The 23,023-nt window shown below is 39.7% G+C and overlaps 1 protein-coding gene across 4 annotated transcripts in view; it reads left to right on the top strand.

Annotated features, from left to right (window-relative positions):
• The window catches only part of CAMK4 (calcium/calmodulin dependent protein kinase IV), a 203,373-nt gene that overhangs the window by 119,663 nt on the left and 60,687 nt on the right, over positions 1–23,023 (top strand). For 3 of the 4 annotated variants that reach the window (XM_063453633.1, XM_063453632.1, XM_063453634.1), the window contains 2 exons: positions 11,262–11,340; positions 22,480–22,542. In XM_063453633.1, the coding sequence (XP_063309703.1) occupies positions 11,262–11,340; positions 22,480–22,542 (142 nt within the window). The remainder of the gene's footprint in view (positions 1–11,261; positions 11,341–22,479; positions 22,543–23,023) is intronic. The other variant, XM_063453635.1, reaches the window with a different exon arrangement.

Genomic DNA, 23,023 nt, shown 5'->3' with positions numbered 1-23,023 from the left:
GGACATGGAATGGAGATATATAGAAAGAGAACAGGAATATAAAAATAATCGGAAGAAGGATGCACATTGAAAAACCAGGAGCCAAATAAGGCTGTTCACTAAACTGTTCAAAAATAATTAAATTTGCATTCAAACTTTTAGTCTACAATATCTAAACTGAACAACTAGCTGAAAGTGCTTCCAAATGAGCTATTTGGGCCTAAAATTTGAGAAGCACTTTAATTTCACCTTGTATTGCCAACAATTCTCCTGTAAAACACTGAAAAATAGAAATCACTGCTTAATGCATTGTGCTCAATGGAAGTCAACCAATATTCCTCCAATTAAGCCTATGGTTTCATCCCCCCTAGCATTGGCATCTGGAGAAACGGGACCAAGCAAGTGACATGATCGTGTCCCTGATTCTACCCAAAGGTTAGCGTTCCCATGCAGAAAGGGAGCGGATCCTAACAGATTACTGGAAGGTCAACCTGACCTGAATCCCTAAAACCAGAAAACCAAGTCAGTATGGCAGAACAGACCCAATAATCAGGACTGTCCAAAGAAATTAGGATTGTTGGGAGGCATGTGGTTGGGGGAGAACATGCAGCCTGCCATCCATCTGATCTAAAAGAAAGCCAGGCAACCTTCTTCCATTGCTCCATGGTCCGGTTCTGGTGCTCACGTCTCCATTGAAGGCACTTTTGGTGGTGGACAGGTGTCATCATAGGGACTCTGACTTGTCACAGCCCCATATGCAGCTAACTGTGATGCACTGTGTGTTCTAACACCTCTCTACTATGGCCAGCATTAGTTGTTTCAGCAATTTGAGCTACAGTAGCTTTTCTGTGTGATTAGACCATCAATGAGCCTCGGGCACCCATGAGGCTGGTTCACTTTTGGTAGGTACAAGACTTGCCATTTTGGAGATGCTCTGAGCCAGTTGTCTAGCCCATCACTATTTGTCAAAGTCACTCAGATCTTTCCACATGAAATTCAAGAACAGACTGTTCACTTGCTGTCTAACATATCCCACCACTTAACGGTACCATTGTAACAATGTAATCAATCTTGTTTACTTCACTTGTCAGCGGTTTTAATGTTGTGGCTGATCAGTGTATGTTCTTGTTGCCAAAACTAAAACAGTTTCTTTATTTGGTGCTATTTTCTGAATATCATGACATATTTGGATGGTGTTGATTGTATATAATTATCTGCACGCCTGCCTCTGGGAAAGTTATTGAATAGGTGACAATGACAATCTTTGCAATCCAAATCATATGGCGGGATTGAGAAAAGCTGTCAAAAGCATAGAATCCCTAACAATGGCAAAGATTTATGGCATTTATCCAGAGCAGGTGAAAGTTTGACTGCTGTGACAGTGTGTCTCGGCAAATAAAAACCAACCTTAGGAAGGTAGAAAAACATACTAATTGGAATGACATTTTTCTTTCTTTCTTTCTTTTTTTTTTTTTAAACCATTGAATTCTTTTATTGCTAGTGTTGTCATCGAATTATTTGACATATCTGGCAGGACTGTTGGATCACGATAACATGGTAATGTAAAAGGGCCTTCAGAATGGGAGGGGAGATCTAATGAGATCAGTTATTTCTCATAGCTAGTTGCCTCTCAAATTTAGATTGTTATGTCTTCTAATTTGTAGTGTCAAGAGGAGCTGCCTCTTTTAGTGTTCAAATAAACTGCTTATTTCTGGAGCAGCATATTAATACTTTGAAACATGGCAATTCTCACGCTACTGAAAAGGTGTCTGAGGCTGTCACAATTTTTGTTATTTTTTTTTTAGATGAGTTGTTTTATGTTCGAAACCCAACATTGATCACATGATTTTATGCCACCTGGCAATTATGTGTTTCGTTTGATAGAATATTTTAACCTCTGCTGTGCAAAAAGCATAAACTACGTATGAAGCGGTTCCTTTGAAGCATAGACCTGCTGGGCAATTCAGAACATTTAGAACAACTATTCAGAAAAGTTACACATGCAATAAAATCAGCTTGTAACTACACATCAGCTAGTAAGATCATAATGAAGGTGGTTTAGTAGAATAGATATTATTTGTATTTTCTTTCACTTCGGGGACTTTTGTTGGAGGGTGGGTGCTGGTTACTGTTAAGGAAGGGGAGAGGAGAGATTATAAAAGAAAAAAAGGTGAGGAGGAGGACGGGGGTCGTGCGTCTCATAGTCTGTGAGTTGCCTAGGGTGCATCTTCCTCCCTGATGGCGGAAATGCATCCAGTCGAGCAAGGGAAAGAATTTAGTGTTGTGCTAGGGTTGTCAGGTATCTAGAAATCTACCCAGGGGTCCCACACTTTGTGAAACGCTCTGTGAGAATCTTGGATTTGTGCAGTCTGTCTAGTTTGTATGTTTAGTTAATTTTGCGTATTGCCGTAGCTATGGTGGGAACGCGTTGATCTGCCCATAGCCCATAGAGGTTCTGAAAGGCCAGAGGAATCCTCACTTACCTGGGCATCAAATAACTTGCAGAACTCTCCCAATTGATTTAATTCAATTATGGCCCCATCTCTGCGATACAATTCTCAAGACTTTCAACAATGAGAGACTTTCAACAATGAAATAATTTCTTGAACTGAAAGACATCAATTACTAAAGATGATGACTCTTAACTAAACTATTGTATTTATTTCCTTCCTTACCTCTTACCCCTATACCCAGCTTTCTTTTCCACTCTCTATATTCTGTTGTGTCCCGTATTGTGTAGGCCAGTAGGAGACCCTCGATGAAATTTAAAATACTCATCAGACCCGTTAAAGATGTGATTCCTGTGATTCCGGTCAGGGGAGTGTCACCCCAGAAATTGACACTAGGCCTACATACTTAGAGCCAGTTTCCTAAAGGCTCTGTATAAGGTGAACATTTCTATGCCTTATTCCCTTTCACATTAATCATTGAAGATACTGCACTTAGATTATCACTCTTTCTCTGCATCTATTCACTATATATGACGTGGAGAGGAACATACCTATCGTTGAACTAAAAGAAGGTTGTGTGATGTACCTTAAAGATACAGATACCTGGAAGTTTAGAGCCTTAAATCTGTAAAAGGCTCTAAAATATGTGAGTTTATCCATATTTATAACTCACACACCAATTTTGATATAACATACTGTGGCGAAACCAGCTTCGCCACTGTGAACTGGAGAGGCCTGGTTGCTAGCCTCCTGCCCTGCGACTACGGCCCCTGGACATATTGCTCTATAAAAACTCTATTTGGGCATGTAATAATTTATATTGCTGCTACCGGCCCTTTAAAATCATCTATGAACAGATTGGGACTTTTGGGTCTACTGTCCCTTTAAGACTGTGAAGCATATTCTAGTGTACTGCCTGTAATATTGTATATGTATTCATGTGTTAAGTTTAACCTGGGTGATATGTATGCAGCATTCATCTCATTGTTCAGTAGAATCACTCCATTCATTATATTGAGTGAAACTACCGAACAACCAGACCACCCAGGAATAAGTGTGCCTCCAATTACCGTTTGCAACAATGTTGCAAACCGGTAATTGGCAATCCATGTAATGTATTCTTTGTCCTCTGGGTGGCCGCCATTCGGGAAACAAACACGTGGCGGCGGCCATCTTAAACTACCGAACAGCGGTGTTTTGCCGTCGAGTGTCTGGAACTGAAATCGGGCACTCGACTAGGCAAACACCGCTGAGACCTCCAGACTTCCAGGATTTCGTGGGGAAACTACCGAACGGGCCGCCGTTCGGTAGAAAGAAACGTACGAACTAGGGGATTCATGTGAATTCCCCTTAGTCTCTATAACACCAGTAATTCGTCTGTTTCATTCACTTGTTTGTGACCGACCGCAGGGCCAAAATGCATGGAACTGTTTTCGGATACTTTACCCATGCGGTCGGTCAAATCTTTGGAACCTCATATCTCCCGAACCATTCATCCGAATGACCTGATTCTTGAATATGTTGTCCCCCTGAATAAGGGCTATCAGGGGATACCTGTTTTGGAGGTGTAGCATATGTATTTGGGGTACATCCAGGAATTGGGGAAAAGGGTGTACGGTATAATTATGTTAAGTGCTAATCTAAGGGGAGGAAATGTGTGGGAGGTACATCCATGTGATTGGTTAATTTCATCCTCCCCCTGGGAGTGTCTTGTATGTACCTGTTTGTAATAAAAGCCAGGCTGGGTGTCCCAATCCAGAGTTCCTGTTTTACCCTCAAAGTGATGTGTCGTCTCATTATTGGGGGGAAGGATTTATTGCATGCTGTTCCAGTTGACTGCTAGGAGTACAAGCCTATTCGTATGGTTCCTATTCAATGGTCTACAGCATTCATATGCTTGGGAGAATTTAAAAGGTTTCTCGGATCCAGTGTTCGTGTGTCTCCAGTCGGGAGAATGGTGTTTGCAGTAGCTGCCTGTGCATCTGTAAAGGGGATTATCGCCTAAACTGGGTTTTATCCTCTTGTAAGTGAAACGGTCCGTTACACATACGATATTACACTATTATTTGTATCTTGTCTTTCTATGTACTTATCACAAAGTGCTATATAAGTGTATTTTCATACACCCCATAAAGAAATATTTATCTCAAATATAAATACAGCGCTGCACTCAAACTAACAGCCTCAAGGGTAGAAATACCAATCAGACTGAAAGCAGCTACATAGATACGTTCTTTTTAATAGTTAACTTTTGTTGTATTTTGCCTTTGTAAAATAAACATTGTCTGAATGTAATCTCATTTAGTGATTAGCTGCTTTTGGAATATTCTGTAAAACCCGAAGAATTGTGTGATAATTATTATTTATTTATTTATTTATTTATATTTACAGATCATTTTTTAGAAGAGTTCTCTGGGAAATATAAAATGTACCTAGAATTCCATATTTGACTTTGCTTATGCAAAGCATCCATATTATTTTGACTCTTAAAGGAAATCAAAGAAAGAATTTCATTGTATGCAAACCCTACATTGTTTCCAAATGGCAAAACAATAAATGTCATGCAACAATGCCACATATTTCTGCGTATCAACACCCACACGCATGCAAGAAGACACCTTAACTCCTTCACTTCCTAAATCAGGTATACACGTTCCTTCTTTCATTTCCTTTGCAAAATGATATTAAGTCCATATTGCCTCACTCAACCACATTTGTAATCAGAAAATGATTGCCAGCCTGCAGAAGAATGAGTTTCTCTGCCAGGAACCAATAATGTCTGCAAAAGGGCTAAAAATTAAAGTCTCCCTACCACTTTTAAACAGTAAAGTGAGTTTACATGGGTCATATCAGTTGTACAGTCAGGGAGGGGGGAAGAGTTTTCTATAGCACTTTTTAAATCTCTTTATTTTGGAAATATCATTTTTAGCTGAATTTATTATATGGGGGCATTTGCATTCTTTTGCCATTTTAGTAAGCTGCACTGTTTTTAATTTCTTCAGGGTTCTTACAAACAACATTGGTTTCATATTTCAAATCATTTAATCTTTTTGGATAAACTTTTAAAATATATTTTTTCAAATATTAAATTATAAAAAAAAATCATATATAAAAATATGTATAAATATATCAAAAAATATTAAAATCTTTTTCAAAATATTTAAACATTTTTAGAGTTAAGCTATGGTTTTAAAATAAAAAGCATTTAAAACAACTCAGTGTGTATTATAATAGCATATCTAATGTCTATGGTATAACATGCAGAAATGGGGGCCAATGCAGTGTTTATCATTATGGCTGTGCAAGGAATGAGCTTAGTACGGGAAAAAAATGAATTGATTGTTCTTATGCAGTGTGAGCACATTTATGCCTAATCTTGACAAAGAACCAGACAAAGACGAGGTGCGCTTTCAATGCTTCTTTGCTGTCCCCATGTCCAGACAGCAAAGGACAGGGGGACAGCAAAGAAGCATTGGATGAAATTCACCCTCCCCCAAGGAGGAGAAGGTTATTAGAGGGTGGCTAAGGCTGAAAAAGCATTTAGAAGAGCTGGCTGAGGGCAACAGGCAGCAAGCACACCCTTCCTTGCTCCTTATTACTTGAAGTTACACTACACATCATAATGAAGCAGTGAAGCATCATGGTGGCTGCTGTCAGGAGTTACAGCACACTATCACCACTACGCCACCATGGTAACTGTGTGGTGTGCTTTTTTTAACAGTGTATCTGTCTGCATGTATATGTGTCTGACAGTGTGTTACTTGCAGTGTATGTTTGTAACAGTCTGTGTGTTTTTGTGTATCTGTCAGCATGTGTATGTGCCTGGCAATGCTTGTGTGTGTGTGTGGCAGTGTCTATGTCTGTCAGCATGTGCACGTGTCTGACAGTGCATTTTGGTGTCTGTGTGAGTGTATACATGTCTCAGACATTGTGTATATGAGTCTGTCTGCCAACATATGTAAGTGTGGCAGGAGTGAATATATATATATGTGTGTTTGCCTTTCTTGCAGTTGTAGCAGCAATTCACTGATACACGTGTGCACATGAACATGTGTATATGTGTCCATGTATCAGAGTGCGTATATACATGAATAATTTAGTGTACATATTTATGTGCATACATTAGTATATATGTCCAAAGAAACAACATTGCTGTAATAAGGCTAACATGGTATGGGCAACACCATGGGAATGTGACAATATATATTATAATTATACAATATGGATATGTTTATTTACATATGTTTATAACACTGTTTCCTTCCCTGTTACTTCATTATTTAGTAAATTATTTTTTTTAAGTTTTTATGTCTAACAAAAATATCCATTAATGTTTCTATTTAATAATATGCTATCTGTGCATATTGATATTAAAATATATTTAAACATTACTTCCCAGGAAACCCAAATTTCTCTGATTACACAGGCGCTTTTTTTTATTTTTTTTTGCAAACCGCTTGACGTGAAGGGATTAATGGTGGTGGAATAAATCTTGCCAATATATTTTGAGTTCTTAACTTCTTATTCATATATGTTAAGTAGTTGCTCCATCCTGTGTGGGAGGAAACTATCTACCATGGATTTATATAATATATGTCTAATGTTTCATATTATATTTACAAAAAGTTAGAAATTCTTGTTTTAGTATGTATAAAAGAATCCATAGAAACCAAATTGATATTTGTAACAAAGAAGGCATGGTCTGCCTATGATATTTCATTTTATGCTAGAGCATAATTAGCGGTACCCCTTTTATAAGCTAGCAACAGGCTGTGGGGGCGACTTGCCTATCGACGGCACGAACGCATGCTGACTACAATCATAAATGCATTAAGAACATTGACGAACGCCTTTCAATTACTGCCTAAAGATAGCCTACTTTTAAAACTGTATTGTAACTGCAACACAATCAAATCTCTTAATGTATAATCATTTTTAAGCTTTTTAATCCTTAATTTATAATTTCATTGCAAGGTTTTATATGTATTTGCTGTGTGGGAGAAGAGTGTTTACATCAAATTCTTTAAACTGTTGAAAACAAACTTATAATATATGCAGGAATTATTAAAGGAATAATGTAGGGTGTGAGAGCTCTTAACAGTCAATAGGTAGAGGAAGATACCATATGAGTGCAATGTGATATTTTGCTGCAGAGCAAAAGTTAATACTTAATGTATTAATATATATAGTAGTGCCTCTTATTTCGTAAACATGGACCCAAAATGGAGTGTTTATGCAATTTTATTGGCCTCCCTCTGGGTGGAACAGGAGTTTGTAATTAGTCTCCAGGTAAGCTTTCACCAGTGCAATGGAAGGCCCTCTGATGCAAGAAATAGTCTAATAAAAGTGTTATTTATACTAATAATGTCACTGAGCTTTTCGTGCGAACAAAATTATGTCAGACAGCCCGATAGCTAAGATTCCAGGTGCCAGCAAAATGAATAGGGATGTACTCGTCTTTCTCGCTAAGCTCATCCCATTTTCACTGGCGGAGATTAGAAATCCTGATGATCTCAGTCAATCCAATGCTTGAGAGGCTAGTGTGCATGCATATCTGTACAGCACCAATCAGCATCTTCTCATAGAGATGCATTGGTTCAATATGGGGAGCATTCAGCCCCTCCATGCAGAGCGAACTCAGGACGTCCGTCTAGTGGCTGTCACAGTGATGTGGTATATAGGTGGCATTAGGCAGCAGTGTAAACACTGCCCTTTCTCAGAAAAGGCGGTGTTTACACTGCTCACCCATCTGGGTCAAGCTGTTTGCCCCAGAACCACTACATTAAGCTATAGTGGTTCTAGTACATGTAGTGTCTCTTTAATATCCCATGTTGAACAAACTAAAACAAACACTCAGAGCTTTTCACGGCGTGTGCTGCAAGCTTGACTTGTCCTGACAGAATCTGCCATTAAGTTGTGCCAGGCAAAGTAAAATTAAAAAAATAACCGGTGGGGAGCCTTCATCTGTGTTAGACAACTCAAAAGTAAGTGTCCTTGGGTAAGACTCCTAATGATATATATACACCTACCTCAAATCCTTATGGATTGTCGATCTTTTGAGCAGGATAATGTTTATCGTTAGGAAGCTTTAGACTAATGGTGGCTATTAGCTTGAGGAGATTTAATCCTAAATCCATTCATATAAGCTGATTTCTCTTGAAATGGGCCCTTGTATGAACTGAGGGAAAGGAGACCCTTTGTTAAAGGACACAAGAGACACTCAGACCACACAAGCTCATTGAAGTGGTCTGGATGCAGTGTCCCAGGTCCCTTAACCCTGCAATGGTAATTATTGCAGTTTTTAATAAATTTAAATAATTACCTTTTGAGGGTTAACAACACCTCTAGTGGCTTTCTTCCAGATTTATGGGTGGTTAGGCAACTTTTAGGTCACCTAACTGATGCCGAACGTCCTCAAGCTATGAATAAGGACATCGAGCATCACCCAAAACCCCATAAGAAAACATTACACATGCTTTCCTACGGAGGAAGTCCGAATTCTGTCGCCACACATGCGCATTAGGTACCCCCAGCCGGCTGACATTTGTGGAGGAGCCTGACCCAGCACCATGGGACATCATGGGAGGGAACTTTGTTTTCCCCGCACTATAGTTTCCTTTTAAACTGTAAAGCACTGGACTGCAAACTGAATTGCTTTTGGGGTCTAGAGTGCCCCTTCAATGTATTTATTCCAGGTAATGCGAAAATGTCCACGCATTTAATAAACTCTGTGAATTCTAATGTTGGTTACACATGGGGTTTTGTTCACAATCTTGGTGTCGAACACTTCATACTGAAATTAGAATCGAGAGGCCAGTTCGCTGTTTGTGAAAAGTCATTGTCTTTGAATAATTAAAAATAAAAAACCTATAATGGTAACTGACACCCATTCTGATACTGGAAATTCTTCAATTGCTAAAGGCAAGGATTTCTATAATTGGAAATAGGGCTGGAAATAAAGGTCTTCCTTTTTAATGCCTCGGAAAAAAGAGAAAATTATTAAGAAGGTTACACAAGCAGTCATTTTTCTTGTCTTTAAGATTTTTTGATAATAGTATAATGCAAATAAAATACCTTCATTGAAGTGCTTTCATGTCAATGTTAAAGATAATGCCATACGTTGAGATGTAAATTAACCTGCTCTTATTATAAGAAGAGAATGAATCTTTCTGTAGTTCAAACTTTGATTTGCGATGCGGTATTGTTACGTTTAGAAAAGGTCCCTTTATCATTACGAAGACTCTCGATGATTAACAAAGGTCAAGCGTAGGACGCTGCGTCCATATCGAGCATTGACAGCAATGTGGAATGTTGTGTCTGAATCTGCAAAGATCTTCTTACAATGAAATCTAATTCCTCTGCCATGAAATTGTCGTTGTCCATGAATTGTAGTTGAGAGATTTAATTAAGAAAATAAACTGGAAATAAAGAGGGAAATGTATCACGTCAAAACAAGTGCTAATCTTTGGGCAAAGTGTAAAAATGTTGAGATACATCTATTAGTTTCCAAAGTGATGGGACCCTATTTAGCAGTGCGCCCCGGAATTTGCCCTTGTTTTTGCTTTGTTGAAAAAATGCCTGTACTATTAAATATAGCCAGATATCGACAAATTCCCAGCTTCATATTTGTCATGGTTTATAAACAAATATGTCATAGTGTGTTGGATGAATTTAGTCTTAACCGCATCATTAAATGGATGAAATTCAATTTGGATGAACCACAATTAATTTTAGCCCAAATCTATTCAAACAAACCAATTTTTCCCGACGTGCACAACTCTACTTTATTATTTATTGTGTGATTTGATCCATTTAATATTCTTAATTTAATATGTGTGGAAATATAGAGATCCAGGAAAATAACCAAACTGGCTGAATGGGTTTCCACATAATATTAATCTGTAATCAACATAATGGCGTTTATTCACTAAACTTCAAATTGTATTCAATGGAAATCCAGAAATCTAAGCAAAAATAGCTGTTTCGGAAATTTCATATATTGGATATTGTAATGAATGTTGAAATTTGAGTTTAAATTCACTAATTCGTGAAAAAAATAAAATAGATTTTCAATAACAAAACTCTGAATTGTTATGAAATTAAAGCCAGATTGCAAGACCTAGGTTAAAATAGCCAAGCTATCACTGCAACTGAGTTGAATCAGGTATTTTCCCCACAAATTTTGCCATTTGGTGTTCAATTCACTACAAATTACTGTTTAGTGAATAAAAGGGACACTATAAGCACTGAAACAACTTTATCTTAATGAAGCAATTTCGGTCTATAGATCATGTCCCTGCAGTCTCACTGCTCAATTCTCTGTCATTTATGAGTTTAATTACTTTGTTTATGAAGCCCTAGCCACACCTCCCTTCATGTGACCTACAAAGTCTCCCTAAACATTTCCTGTAAAGAGATCTAATTTTCAAACTTTCTTATTGTACAGTCTGTTTAATTTAGAATTTCTCCTACTCTGTTAATAGCCTAAAAGAGCCTCCAGTATGTGATTCAAGTTAAATTACCAGAGCAAGAGATACGCACTTCTAAAGGAAACACGCTAGACACTAAATTGTACTGCCTTGACAACAAACAAGGAAAGAATATCCATATTAAACAAAAACTCATCTTTAACTCAAATCATATACAGATGTTTGTGAGTTTGTCTATTGACCTAAAATTTGCAAACCTTGTGCCAATTCATTGTTTGATGGATATGATCTCACTGTTTTACTGATGGGTTGGCTTTGCTGTTGTTTAGAATGTGTTAGAATACAACACAATAATGTGTTAATACAATACGATACTTCAGCTCATTGCCTCTCTTTCCTTCAGGGGAGCAACTTCCGTTGTATACAGATGTCGACAAAAAGGAACACAGAAGCCATTTGCTGTCAAAATGCTGAAGAAAACTGTAAGTTGACATTTTGTTTCATTATTATTTTTTTTTTCCATTTCTCGCCATTTAAGAGGACTTTTGTTTTTGCATGTAGTAGCAGTATTTGACTGCTTGTGGTTATAAAAGTATGGAATAAAATATACAAGGAAAGCTGATAATACTTGTAAAACTACTGCTGTGGCCAAACATTGAACCACTACTATATGGAACTACACCTTGACACACTAAACACCAAATCTACTACATCTTAACCTAGTGGTTTTACTATGTAAATATTGTAGACATGTGCAATTCGTTTCATTCCGAATGTACATTCGGACAAATTTCATGCAATTCAGACATTCGGATACTTACAAATGTCCGAAGTTCAAATTGCCAAATTGACAAATTTCCAAATTGCCGAAGTGCCGAACCTCACTAAATTGCCGAAGTCCCGAATTGATGAAGTTTCAAAATGCCAAAGTGGGTTAGGCGTAGGGTTTAGGGGTTAGGGATAGGGGTTAGGAGTTAGAGGTAGGGTTAGGGTTAGGGTCCCAATTTAACGAAGTTCCGAATTGCCAAAGTGGCGAATTGCCGAAGTCCCAAAATTTCAGAAGTGCCGAACCAAATGCCATTGGTCCGAATTGCCAAAGTGTGAAGGAATGCACCTTTATTCCAAGACTATGGGGAAGCAGCAGTATCCTGTGAAGGAGGGGTAAGCGGGGGCCTTGCTGCTGCATTCTGACTGTAAACTACTTTCACAAGACATTCCACCAGAACATATTTAAAGAAACATACCCTACGCTATCTGTAAAGGATCCTGCTATCCGTGCAGCGCTGATCCTTGTAGCGTCTCCCTGTCACGTTCACATAGAGTTTGATGGAGCTCAACTGCAGATTTCAGATTAATTAGATCTGAATGTGATAAATTGAGGAAATAAAGAGAAGACAGTTCACCAGAGAATTCACTGATACTGTGTCTTTAGTATCTTGATTGAAGAAACATAGGTACTGTATCTTTAAATACTTCAGGATTGCTGAGTGGATTCTTAGACAATCTTACACAATTGGATTGCAGCAATAAAATGAAGAAAGGTAATGCAGATTAACTTGCAGAGATTTGATTTAGCTCAATTGATAGAAAACATCTCAGATGGAGACTGAAGGGTTAATGTATATGCATTACTCCTATAACGATAGGAGGATGTGCGAGCAGGCTAACGCTTGAGAGCTCAGTAGTCAGGGAAAAGTTCATATAACACAGAGAGGTAACTTAGCTTCCAGTGGATTGAAGTTGGTCCCAGAGTCCCCTCCGGGGAAGTTCCGTTGGAGAGAGGTCGAGAGGAGTCAAAGTTCTAGCCGTGGTCGAGGGAAGGAGAAGGAGGTTAGTCGAGTACGAGTCCGGTTCGGTACACCGGTAAATTGTAGAGAAGAGTTGCAGCCGGTTTAATTCCGCGGTACGCTGTTCATTAATCCAGCGTCTGTTGTCTGGCGCGGTCGCATTATGTAGCGCACTGAGACCGCGTCAGAGAGGGGGAGTGGTTACAGTCCGTCAACCCGGAAGAGACAGGAATAACTGGTAACGGCCATGACACTCCCGAAATCCAAGCTGGAAAGAGTGAAGTAGGGATTTATAGCTCCCAATTCCCCAAACATGAGTCGAGACTTCATGAAGGGGTAAAACGAATGTGTTTATTGATGGCCAAACTCAGCCCTTTTATGATGGTCTCCCAGCAAGGGAACTCTCACATGGGACCTTGTGGAAGACTGTAACAAAATATGCAGAACCAATCAGTATACAGTACAATTCTTATACACACCCACAGGAAGACTGTAACCCCTCCTCTCTATCCTGGAGATAATTAACTTACCCCTCCTCTCTATCCTGGAGATAATTAACTTAAGTGGTTGCAGAGAACCTAATTATCTCCGGGCAGAGAGAAACATGTGCTTTTTACCTTTTAACAAAACTGTATTAAAATCAATAACTCATGTTTCGCTGAACGAAGTCCCCATGTTCCACACACCCCCAGATAGCTTGGATCTGAGCGCATATTATAGGCGAATAGCGCTCAGATCCCACGAACACAGTTCTCAATAACGCCGAGTAAAGTTTAAGTTCACCAGCTGTAATGGAAGTTAAACTGCACGAACCCACATACAAGTGTAACAGGGGAAATGTACAATCCAAGCAAGTAAGGCGAATGATGTGATCCAGAGACAGAGGGCTCTGTCCCAAGTGCCTTAAGACCCCATGGCTTAACGGGCCAGCATCCTCAGTATGTATGTGATTGGGCTGAATGGGTTAGAATGCTGTTAATGTCATGCGGGGTATAAATGTTGACGGGGTCTAGAACAATATCAGTGGCTTTGTATACAACACAATAATGTGTTAACACAATACAATAAGACAAAAAAAATCTTACCCTAATTTCCAATTCAGAATTTTTCTATTTTCAAATGTAAATTGAAAAAGTAACACTTTTAGAAATGTATTTGTTTTAACTTTTGACTAATGGGTAGTGTAGTCCAACAACATACAGAGATTGAGCGTTGGCCGCCCTGATCTACATAAAACCAGCTTTGCTTGCATTCAGGAGAAGGGGCAGACATCTTTACCAAATTACCAAATGAAAAGTTAAAGCTGCCTATCTTTGGTTGCTGTGCTTAAAGGAACACCCCAGGCACCATAAACGCTATTGTGCACTGTAGGCTTACAATTTTTGGCTGTTCATTAACCCCCTCGCATGCCAGTTGCCCTGACACTCTCAGCCAACAGACAAGCCCTGCACTGAAGGGTCTAGCTCAGGGGAACTAATGGAAGCTCTTAAGCTCCTGGCTGCCTGAATTCTAAACCAGTTTATCTACTAGCTGGGAAAGGGGTGTTAGAGTAATCCTGATATCATTACTATTATAGAGTGCTTTAGTGGTGGTTACAGGATATATAGGATATGTGGTGGACCGCCTGGCACCCCGACTGGGTACCTTCACCAATCGCTGCTTCCTAGTGCTCACTGAGTACTCCAAGCACTCCACCAGACACTATCAGCACTGTAGGCCCTTAGCCGCCGCAGCTTTTGCTGGGGTCTCGCCTTTCCTTCCCACCCTGGAAGACCTAGTGGCTGGCCTGTATAGCCTGTATAACCTTCTCCCACAGACATGAGACAAGGCACTATGCTGGGGATGAACTGGAACTGGTTTAATGGGAGCCACATGCGGCCTTTCATGCAACTCCCCATGTATGGGGTTTTCTTAATCACATTCCAGGGGCATTCCCCACTGGACCTGAGAGGAGAGTAATTACAAGCAAATATTCCACACACTCCTCCCATCTGTCAGGTACAAAAACATACAATTTAACAAACCCCAAAAGCACCCCCAAAACACATGAAAACCCCACAAAAGCCACATCCCCTGATAACCCCGATCTGGGTGACCAACATATCCAAAAATCACCAAATTTGGTTCAGGAATTTGGGATTTTCATAGAAGTCACTTATTTGACCGACCATGCACGTGCTCTTATGCCCAAAATAGTTCCAGGGAATCAGGGCTAATGGTTGGTCTCTTTTCAGGAGCACAAAAGTACATAAAACAACGAATGGAATACTTAAATTACTTGTGTAGCCTGTTCCCCTTGTTCGTGGGAACAAGAACAGTGCCTTTCTAAGTGGGGTAGAACCGAACGCCGGCGATGATGGAAGTCGAGCGGTGTTCAGGAGTTTCTGTGTCCGATTCTAGTTCCATGAGATTCATACCCAAACACCGCTGCTTGCGTTCGCAGGAACAAGATGGCCCCCACCTCGTGGTTGTTCATATGAAATGCGGCCACACAGACAAACACTTAGAACACTGCGGTGGAAATTGCTACAAAGTATCAATTGGGCTTAACAAGCTCCCGGGTGGTCTCTGGTTCGTGCGGCTGTTCGGTTCCCGAACCATATAATCCCAATTGTACGAACAGAGCCTTTTAAAAGTATATTACCCAAAGTCTATAGCAGGGGCCATAGTCCTAAGGCAGGAGGCTGGCAAGCAGGCTCCTCCAGGAACCCGTGGCGAGGTTCTGTTAGCCACAGGATATATTCAGCAAACATGAATCTGAGATAAATTTAAATTTGCTCAGATATTTGGTCACTAAGAATAATCTCAATACAGATGGGGTTTTATTCACTAATCAGCGAATACTAGTTAATTTTAAATAGAACTGCGTTATCTAGGGGAAAACTGCTGATTTGAGAAGATTCTATAACCCAGCTATAATGACAGTTTGGCTGTTTTTGCAATTCAGTTTTCAGTTTGTTAAAATGGTGTGTTTAGTGAATTAATCCCAGATGAGTTAGTGGCTATTTAGTTTCAGATTATGTGAGGTTTTTTTTTTTTTTTTTGGTTTTTTTTTTGTGATCATGTTGTCACATTGTTGCAGTTCATGGTTCATGGATTTATTATCATTGGCAATAAAATGAATTCTGGCAAACCAAATTTGCAAGGTTACCTACCACATAGCAGCGATCTGTCATTACAAACTTGGCTTACATTTATAGCTGATATAACTTTGATGCAAACTATAAATTAATACATCAAATTGAGTTCATATTATTGCACAAATCCTTTATCTAGACAGATATTAATTCTTGAGAAACAATGATCCAGCAATTTTTCTTAGTGATGAAAGAAACCCCAGTTATTACAACTTCAATACAAGGTCTTTATTAAAGGGACACTATAGTCACCAGAACAACTACAGCTTATTGAATGTGTTCTGGTGAGTAGAATCATTCCCTTCAGGCTTTTTGCTGTAAACACTGTATTTTCAGAGAAAATGCAGTGTTTACATTACAGCCTAGTGATAACTTCACTGGCCACTCCTCAGATGGCTGTTTGAGATCCTTCCTGGGTCATGGCTGCCTAAAATGCATCCAAACATTCAGTATCTCCTCCCTCTGCATGCAGACACTGAACTTTCCTCATAGACATTCATTGATTCAATTCATCTCTATGAGGAGATGCTGATTGGCCAGGGATGTGTTTGAATTGTGCTGGCTCTGCCCCTGATCTGCCTCCTTGTCAGTCTCAGCCAATCCTATGGGGAAGCACTGTGATTGGATCAGGCCACCACTTCTGATGATGTCAAAGGTCAGAGGAAGTTCACAGTTCCAAATCCGTGCAAATCTTTATGTATTTGGAATCGCATTTAATTCTCTTAGCCAATGATGGTGATGGTCGTGGCTTCAGCTACTCTACTGAAGCTGGATGAACTTCACCAGACCTCCAGGGATCGAAAAAAATGAAGAGGAGGTATACATCTAGGCTATTTCTTGAGGTGTCCAATGAGTTTATTCCAGGAATGCATTATTAATTAGCTCTACGCTCTAATTGGACAAATTATTAATGTATTGTTTATCCTATGATACACATCTCAAGCATTATGCTCCATGAGGGCTGGTGAACCAATGAACATACGGGGATCAAACACTCTCTAGGATACTACAGAAGCAGAGTTTTACTTCAGATGTCACCAGTTATGATTGGACAACATAATAGTCTTAGCTGTTCATGTTACTACCAAGGATGGTGAACAGAAAAATAGCCTAGATGGAGTTAATTAATCCTCAATAAATGAGCCCACCACACTAGCTTTTAAATTGTATGATTCTAACATGATGGTGAAATAAAAGATTAAATGGATGCTTCGTGAATAATCAACAAACAAGCTGTATGAATCCACCAAGTTCAGGAAGAGGTCCAGATCAATATCTTCCAAAATCTTTGATGACAGCCATATTTATGTTCATTCCTAATATGAGACATTTCCACTTGAGTCTTGGAACCACAGGCACATATGTCTCTGTTCATTAATTGGTGGCCACCCATTCTCATGCTGCATTTAATTGTCTCAATCAAGAATGCAAATAATACTGTTAGTTTATTTGGTTTTTTTTATCCTCCCTTAAGAAAGGCTCATAGCTGAACCGTTAGGGGGCTTCTTTGTTGGTGTTCGTTCACTTTTCACTATTCCTTGTTTTGCCAGTATTTTCTGGTATGTTGTCTATTTTTCTTCTTCTGCTTCATGAATTTATATATCACTTTATTTTGGTTGTTTAACTTTATGTAAGAGGTAGGACAGGCTTCTGCTTGAATGTTTTGTCTCACAGATTGTTTGTACTATATTTTTTGCATGTCTTTTATATATTTTGTGTGTATTTTCATATGATATATTTTAGCATGAATTAAATACAATAGATTTTTCATTTAGTGTGCTCCTCTTCGTTTTGTATGTACTATTAATGTGTTAACTCCATGGGGAATGGAGTTATAATAGATCACCTAGTTTGTAGGTAGCACTTTTTCTCTTTAGCTAGCTTTTTATGTTTTTGACCTTGATTTACACTGTGTTCCTTACATGGTAATTGTTTATATCTACATATTTGCCTGGAAGAAAACGATTAATCAGAGAACCATACAATCCCATCCTTCATTGTATTTTTATGAAATTATTAGATGAAGAAAAGACAGCTTTCCTTATTCCACTGGACTTGTACTTTTTATCCAGAATGGATTATGTTATCACCAGAAAAAAGTTTGATAGAAAATAATTGATTGAAGTTTTTGACTAACCTGTTGAGATTTCTTTTGACATATCACAACACTTAAAGGAACACAATGTTTCCTCTGCTAAATATAGTGAAGGGTTAAGTGTGGTAAATATGTTGTATCATCAGCTTGAGAGACCAGGTATATGGCTAGTAGTATTAGAAGACGACGTATAGTTGTGGTCTACATATCAGATGTCTATTAAAGTAATATTGTAATATTATGTTCTGCTCAATACTATTTAAATTATTAATGGTTATATTCTTATTTAATTGTGTTTTGCTTCCTAGACCTCAATTTAGTATTGTTGGGTACACTTTTCAAATGATTTGATATTTTTGGATACAATTGTAAAATAATTTTTTCAAAGTAGGAAAACAACAAAAATATATAATATATATGGAATGATATGAAAACCTTAGAACTTAATTTTTTTTTATAATATTAAATCATTAAAAAAAACATGTATACAGGTCTCAGATCAATATTGTGTTTTCCATTTTATAATTTTACTCTAGCACAGTGTGTTTTATATGCACTTTGATTGTAGGCCTCAAGGTCAGATAAAACGTTTTTGTTTCTGTTCATAATGAATAACCAATAGATATATGATACGTTTGCTGAGAATGTAGTACAATTGGTCAGCCTCCTCCAGTGTTGAAAAAAGTTAAAACACCCTTTAAACACTTACCTTTTTAAAGCTTACCACTGACATCATTTCCGCCTTCTCCGATGACACGGCGATGGGGAAACCAAATGCGCATGCGCGGCAAGCATTAGACATTTTCCATAGGAGAGCATTGAATCAATGCTTTCCTGTAAGGGATTTAAAGAAACTGTAAGCCCTCATTCAGACAGCCACTAGAGGAGGAGTTAAAGGACCACACACTATAGTGCCCTGAGGGTGCCCCCACCTCAGGGTCCCCCCCCCCCCCCCCCCCCCTGCCGGGCTGAAGGGGGAGGAAGGGGGTAAATACTCACCTTTCTCCAGCATCGGGCTCCCTCAGCTCTGGGGACTCTCCTCCTCCTTCGGTCGTCATCGGCTGAATGCGCAAGAGCCGTGCGCGCATTCAGCCAGTCCATAGGAAAGCATTCTCAATGCTTTCTTATGGACGCTGGCGTCTTCTCACTGTGAAAATCACAGTGAGAAGCGCGGAAGCGCCTCTAGCCGCTGTCAATGAGACAGCCACAAGAGGCTGGATTAACCCATATGTAAACATAGTAGTTTCTCTGAAACTGCTATGTTTACAGCAGGCAGGGTTAATCCTAGATGGACCTGGCACCCAGACCACCTCATTAAGCTGAAGTGGTCTGCGTGCCTATAGTGGTCCTTTAATCCTGCAATATACCGTATTTATCGGCGTATAACACGCACTTTTTCCCCCTGAAAATAGGGGGAAAATCGTGGGTGCGTGTTATACGCCGATATCCCATAATTACTTACCTGTCCTGAAGCGTGGGCCGGCTTCACAGCTTGCACCGCGGTACAGGAACTTTAATTTCATGTTCCGGTTTCCGGCGGGACTGAAAGGAAGTGTGCACAATAGTGTGCACACTTCCTTTCAGTCCCGCCGGAAACCGGAACATGAAATTAAAGTTCCTGTGCCGCGGTGCAAGCTGTGAAGCCGGCCCACGCTTCAGGACAGGTAAGTAATTATGGGAGGGGAAGTACACTATGGGAGGGGAGGGGGGGGGGGGAAGTACACTATGGGAGGGGAGGGGGGAAGTACACTATGGGAGGGGAGGGGAAGGGGGGGGGAAGTACACTATGGGAAGGGAGGGGAGAAGTACACTATGGGAGGGGAGGGGAGGGGGGGAAGTACACTATGGGAGGGGAGGGGGGAGAATACTATGGGAGGGGAGGGGGGATAATACTATGGGAGGGGAGGGGGGAGAATACTATGGGAGGGGAGGGGGAGAATACTATGGGAGGGGAGGGGGAGAATACTATGGGAGGGGGAGAATACTATGGGAGGGGAGGGGGGGAGAATACTATGGGAGGGGAGGGGGGAGAATACTATGGGAGGGGAGGGGGGAGAGTACTATGGGAGGGGAGGGGGAGAGTACTATGGGAGGGGAGGGGGGAGAGTACTATGGGAGGGGAGGGGGGAGAGTACTATGGGAGGGGAGGGGGGAGAATACTATGGGAGGGGAGGGGGAGAGTACTATGGGAGGGGAGGGGGAGAATACTATAGGAGAGGAGGGGAGAGAATACTATGGGAGGGGAGGGGGAGAATACTATGGGAGGGGAGGGGGGAGAATACTATGGGAGGGGAGGGGGGAGAATACTATGGAGGGGAGGGGGGGGAGAATACTATGGGGGGGAGGGGGAGAATACAATGGGAGGGGAGGGGGAGAATACTATGGGAGGGGAGGGGGAGAATACAATGGGAGGGGAGGGGGAGAATACTATGGGAGGGGAGGGGGAGAATACTATGGGAGAGGAGGGGGGGAGAATACTATGGGAGAGGAGGGGGGGAGAATACTATGGGAGGGGAGGGGGAGAATACTATGGGAGGGGAGGGGGGGAGAATACTATGGGAGGGGAGGGGGGAGAATACTATGGGAGGGGAGGGGGAGAATACTATGGGAGGGGAGGGGGGAATACTATGGGAGAGGGGGAATACTATGGAAAGGGGGGAACACTATGGGATGAGGGGGGAATACTATGGGATGAGGGGGGGGGAATACTATGGGAGGGGGGGAAATTTCCTGGAATTTCTTTCTAAAAATGAGGTGCGTGTTATACGCCGGTGCGTGTTATACGCCGATAAATACGGTAACTATTGCATTTTAAATATTGCAGTTTCTCTTAAACGGCAGTGTTTTACATTGCAGGGTTAAGGGGGCAGGGACACTGCACCCAGACCAATTCATTGAGATAAAGTAATTCAAGTACCTATAGTGTCCATTTAATTTAGAAATGTCAAGTCTAAAATGCATACATAAAGATTTTTTTTAATGATTTTTATTTACTGTGTTACTCTATATCACATTTTGAGTTTGACAAGAACAACAGTAGATGGATTAAATCCGTGAACAGTTTTTATTGTAAGAACACCTGTAAGGTGTGTTTGCTGAGAGACACCTAACACGTTACTTTGGATAACATATGTTGGGTTGTCAGCTTTCTAAATTCAGCCTTTTCATGTATTTCTGATAACGTTGATGAAATTCAGAGATGCAAATTGATCATATATAATGAAGAAAATAGAGTGATATAAAAAACAAAAATGGAAGAGCAGCTGGTAGTGTAATAATCATAGCACAAATGAAGAAAACTATTGCTTAGAAAACTCAAACTATTTTTGTTCAAGCGTGATTGCTTTGGTTTTGCAATATCAGTGAAATTGTAATTCTGCACTCACAGCGGGTTTGAATGAGCTCGTATACATAAAATTCATCTCCTCACAAGTACTAATCAGAAAATTCAAGGGCTGTTTTCAACTTGCATCAAAAGGTTTGTAATGTTTGCGATTTGAAACCACAGATCATTGTATTCATTTATTTATTTTTGTTAAGTATATTGAATCCATTTGCATTCTTATCTTAAATCTTAGGCATTTAGATCTGAAATGGGTATGCCGGCTAGCAAGGATCAGGAGGTTTTAATATTACTTTTCTGTTGTGTGTTAAGGTAGAACTGATGGCCGTAGATTGTACAAATGAATGTTACAAAAACCTTGCAGTAAATGTGTTTGGCTGATAAATTGCTTCAGCAATTTGATAACATTAAAGCCCCAGGGCTAAATGAGATAAACCCATGTATACTTAGGGAGCTTAGTCTAGTTATAGTAAGACTATCATTTTTACTCTTCCACAATTCTTTCTTTTTAATCTATCAATAATTAGCAGTGCTTTACAATTATTAAGTACTGTAGATATTTGAGAGGTGAAGAAGGTCCTGCTCAAACTGGCTTACAATTTATGAAGCTGAACTATTAGGATCCAAAATTACTAGGTTACATAATCACTTGGCTTTAACCAAAAGCAGAATGCAATGTCCCCTGTGTCACGGCTGAAGCCAAGATCAATCTCCAATACCATCCTCTAACTCTACTTATCCTCATCTCTCTGTATTATGTCTCTGCCCATCCATAAACATAAAGAGTGCTGCTAGTGCATGTCAGTACAGACTTAGGAGGAAAAGGTACTTAGTGGTGCTTCAGCCATGTCCCCTGGACTATCTACCAGAGTAAAGGAAAAGATCAGCTTTGCTCCCATCATCTATAGCCCATCACCTTGGGAAGAACTTGCTCCCTTTCCTCTTCTAGCTCCAAAGTCCAAATACTAGTGCTTATCATTTCAGATGGACAGCTACATTGATAGGAATCTACCCTATATAAAAATATTAAATAACTAATGTTCTCACTACAAGAATAATCTGGGGCTAAAGATCCCTACATCCCAAGCTATATCCATTAAAGTCGACCCTTATTGACACTGATGGTCAGAGGCAAAATATGGTACATTTTATCATTATGTTGGGTTTATGTGTAATAAGAAATAGTACTGATGGAAGAGATTTTTATGATACTGACAAAAATAATTTACGAGTTTTGTTGGTCTTTCCCATTCAACCAGGTAGACAAGAAAATTGTAAGAACAGAAATTGGAGTTCTACTGAGACTTTCTCATCCAAATATTGTAAGTCACACATTTTATTGTAATCATTTTAATAAATCTGATGTCTAATTTACTTTAATGACATTTTGTGTAACTGTATCCTTACTTTAGTTGGACTCAATTCACCGGCTCCCTGCTCACGCTCAGTTACGATACATCTCAACTTAAAGGGGCTTATTCAATAAACACCTAATTGTAGTGTAATACCAGATTGCAAAATGTTTGTGGCTATGGCTGAGTTGGAAAATTTTTGCGATTCATTTTTCAATTCACTGCGATTATATATTGAGCGAAATCCAATTCACATAATGCAACCATACAAAAACAGATTTGAAGAGGAATCGTCACTTCTAAGGAAATTATACAATATCTTTGAAGAAAACATTGAAAAAAATCTATATCTCATGCTAACCATGTTTTCATGGGATGCTCCATTTCCCATGTGTTTTAAAGATTAAATGACCACTCCACACTTCCAAACCCCCCACCAAAGAAAACACAG

This window comes from Pelobates fuscus, chromosome 5 (assembly GCF_036172605.1).
Source record: "Pelobates fuscus isolate aPelFus1 chromosome 5, aPelFus1.pri, whole genome shotgun sequence".
NCBI classification, from domain to species: Eukaryota; Metazoa; Chordata; class Amphibia; order Anura; family Pelobatidae; genus Pelobates; species Pelobates fuscus.
The sequence above is the reverse complement of the archived record's forward strand: the minus strand, read 5'-3'. Positions and strand labels throughout refer to the sequence as shown.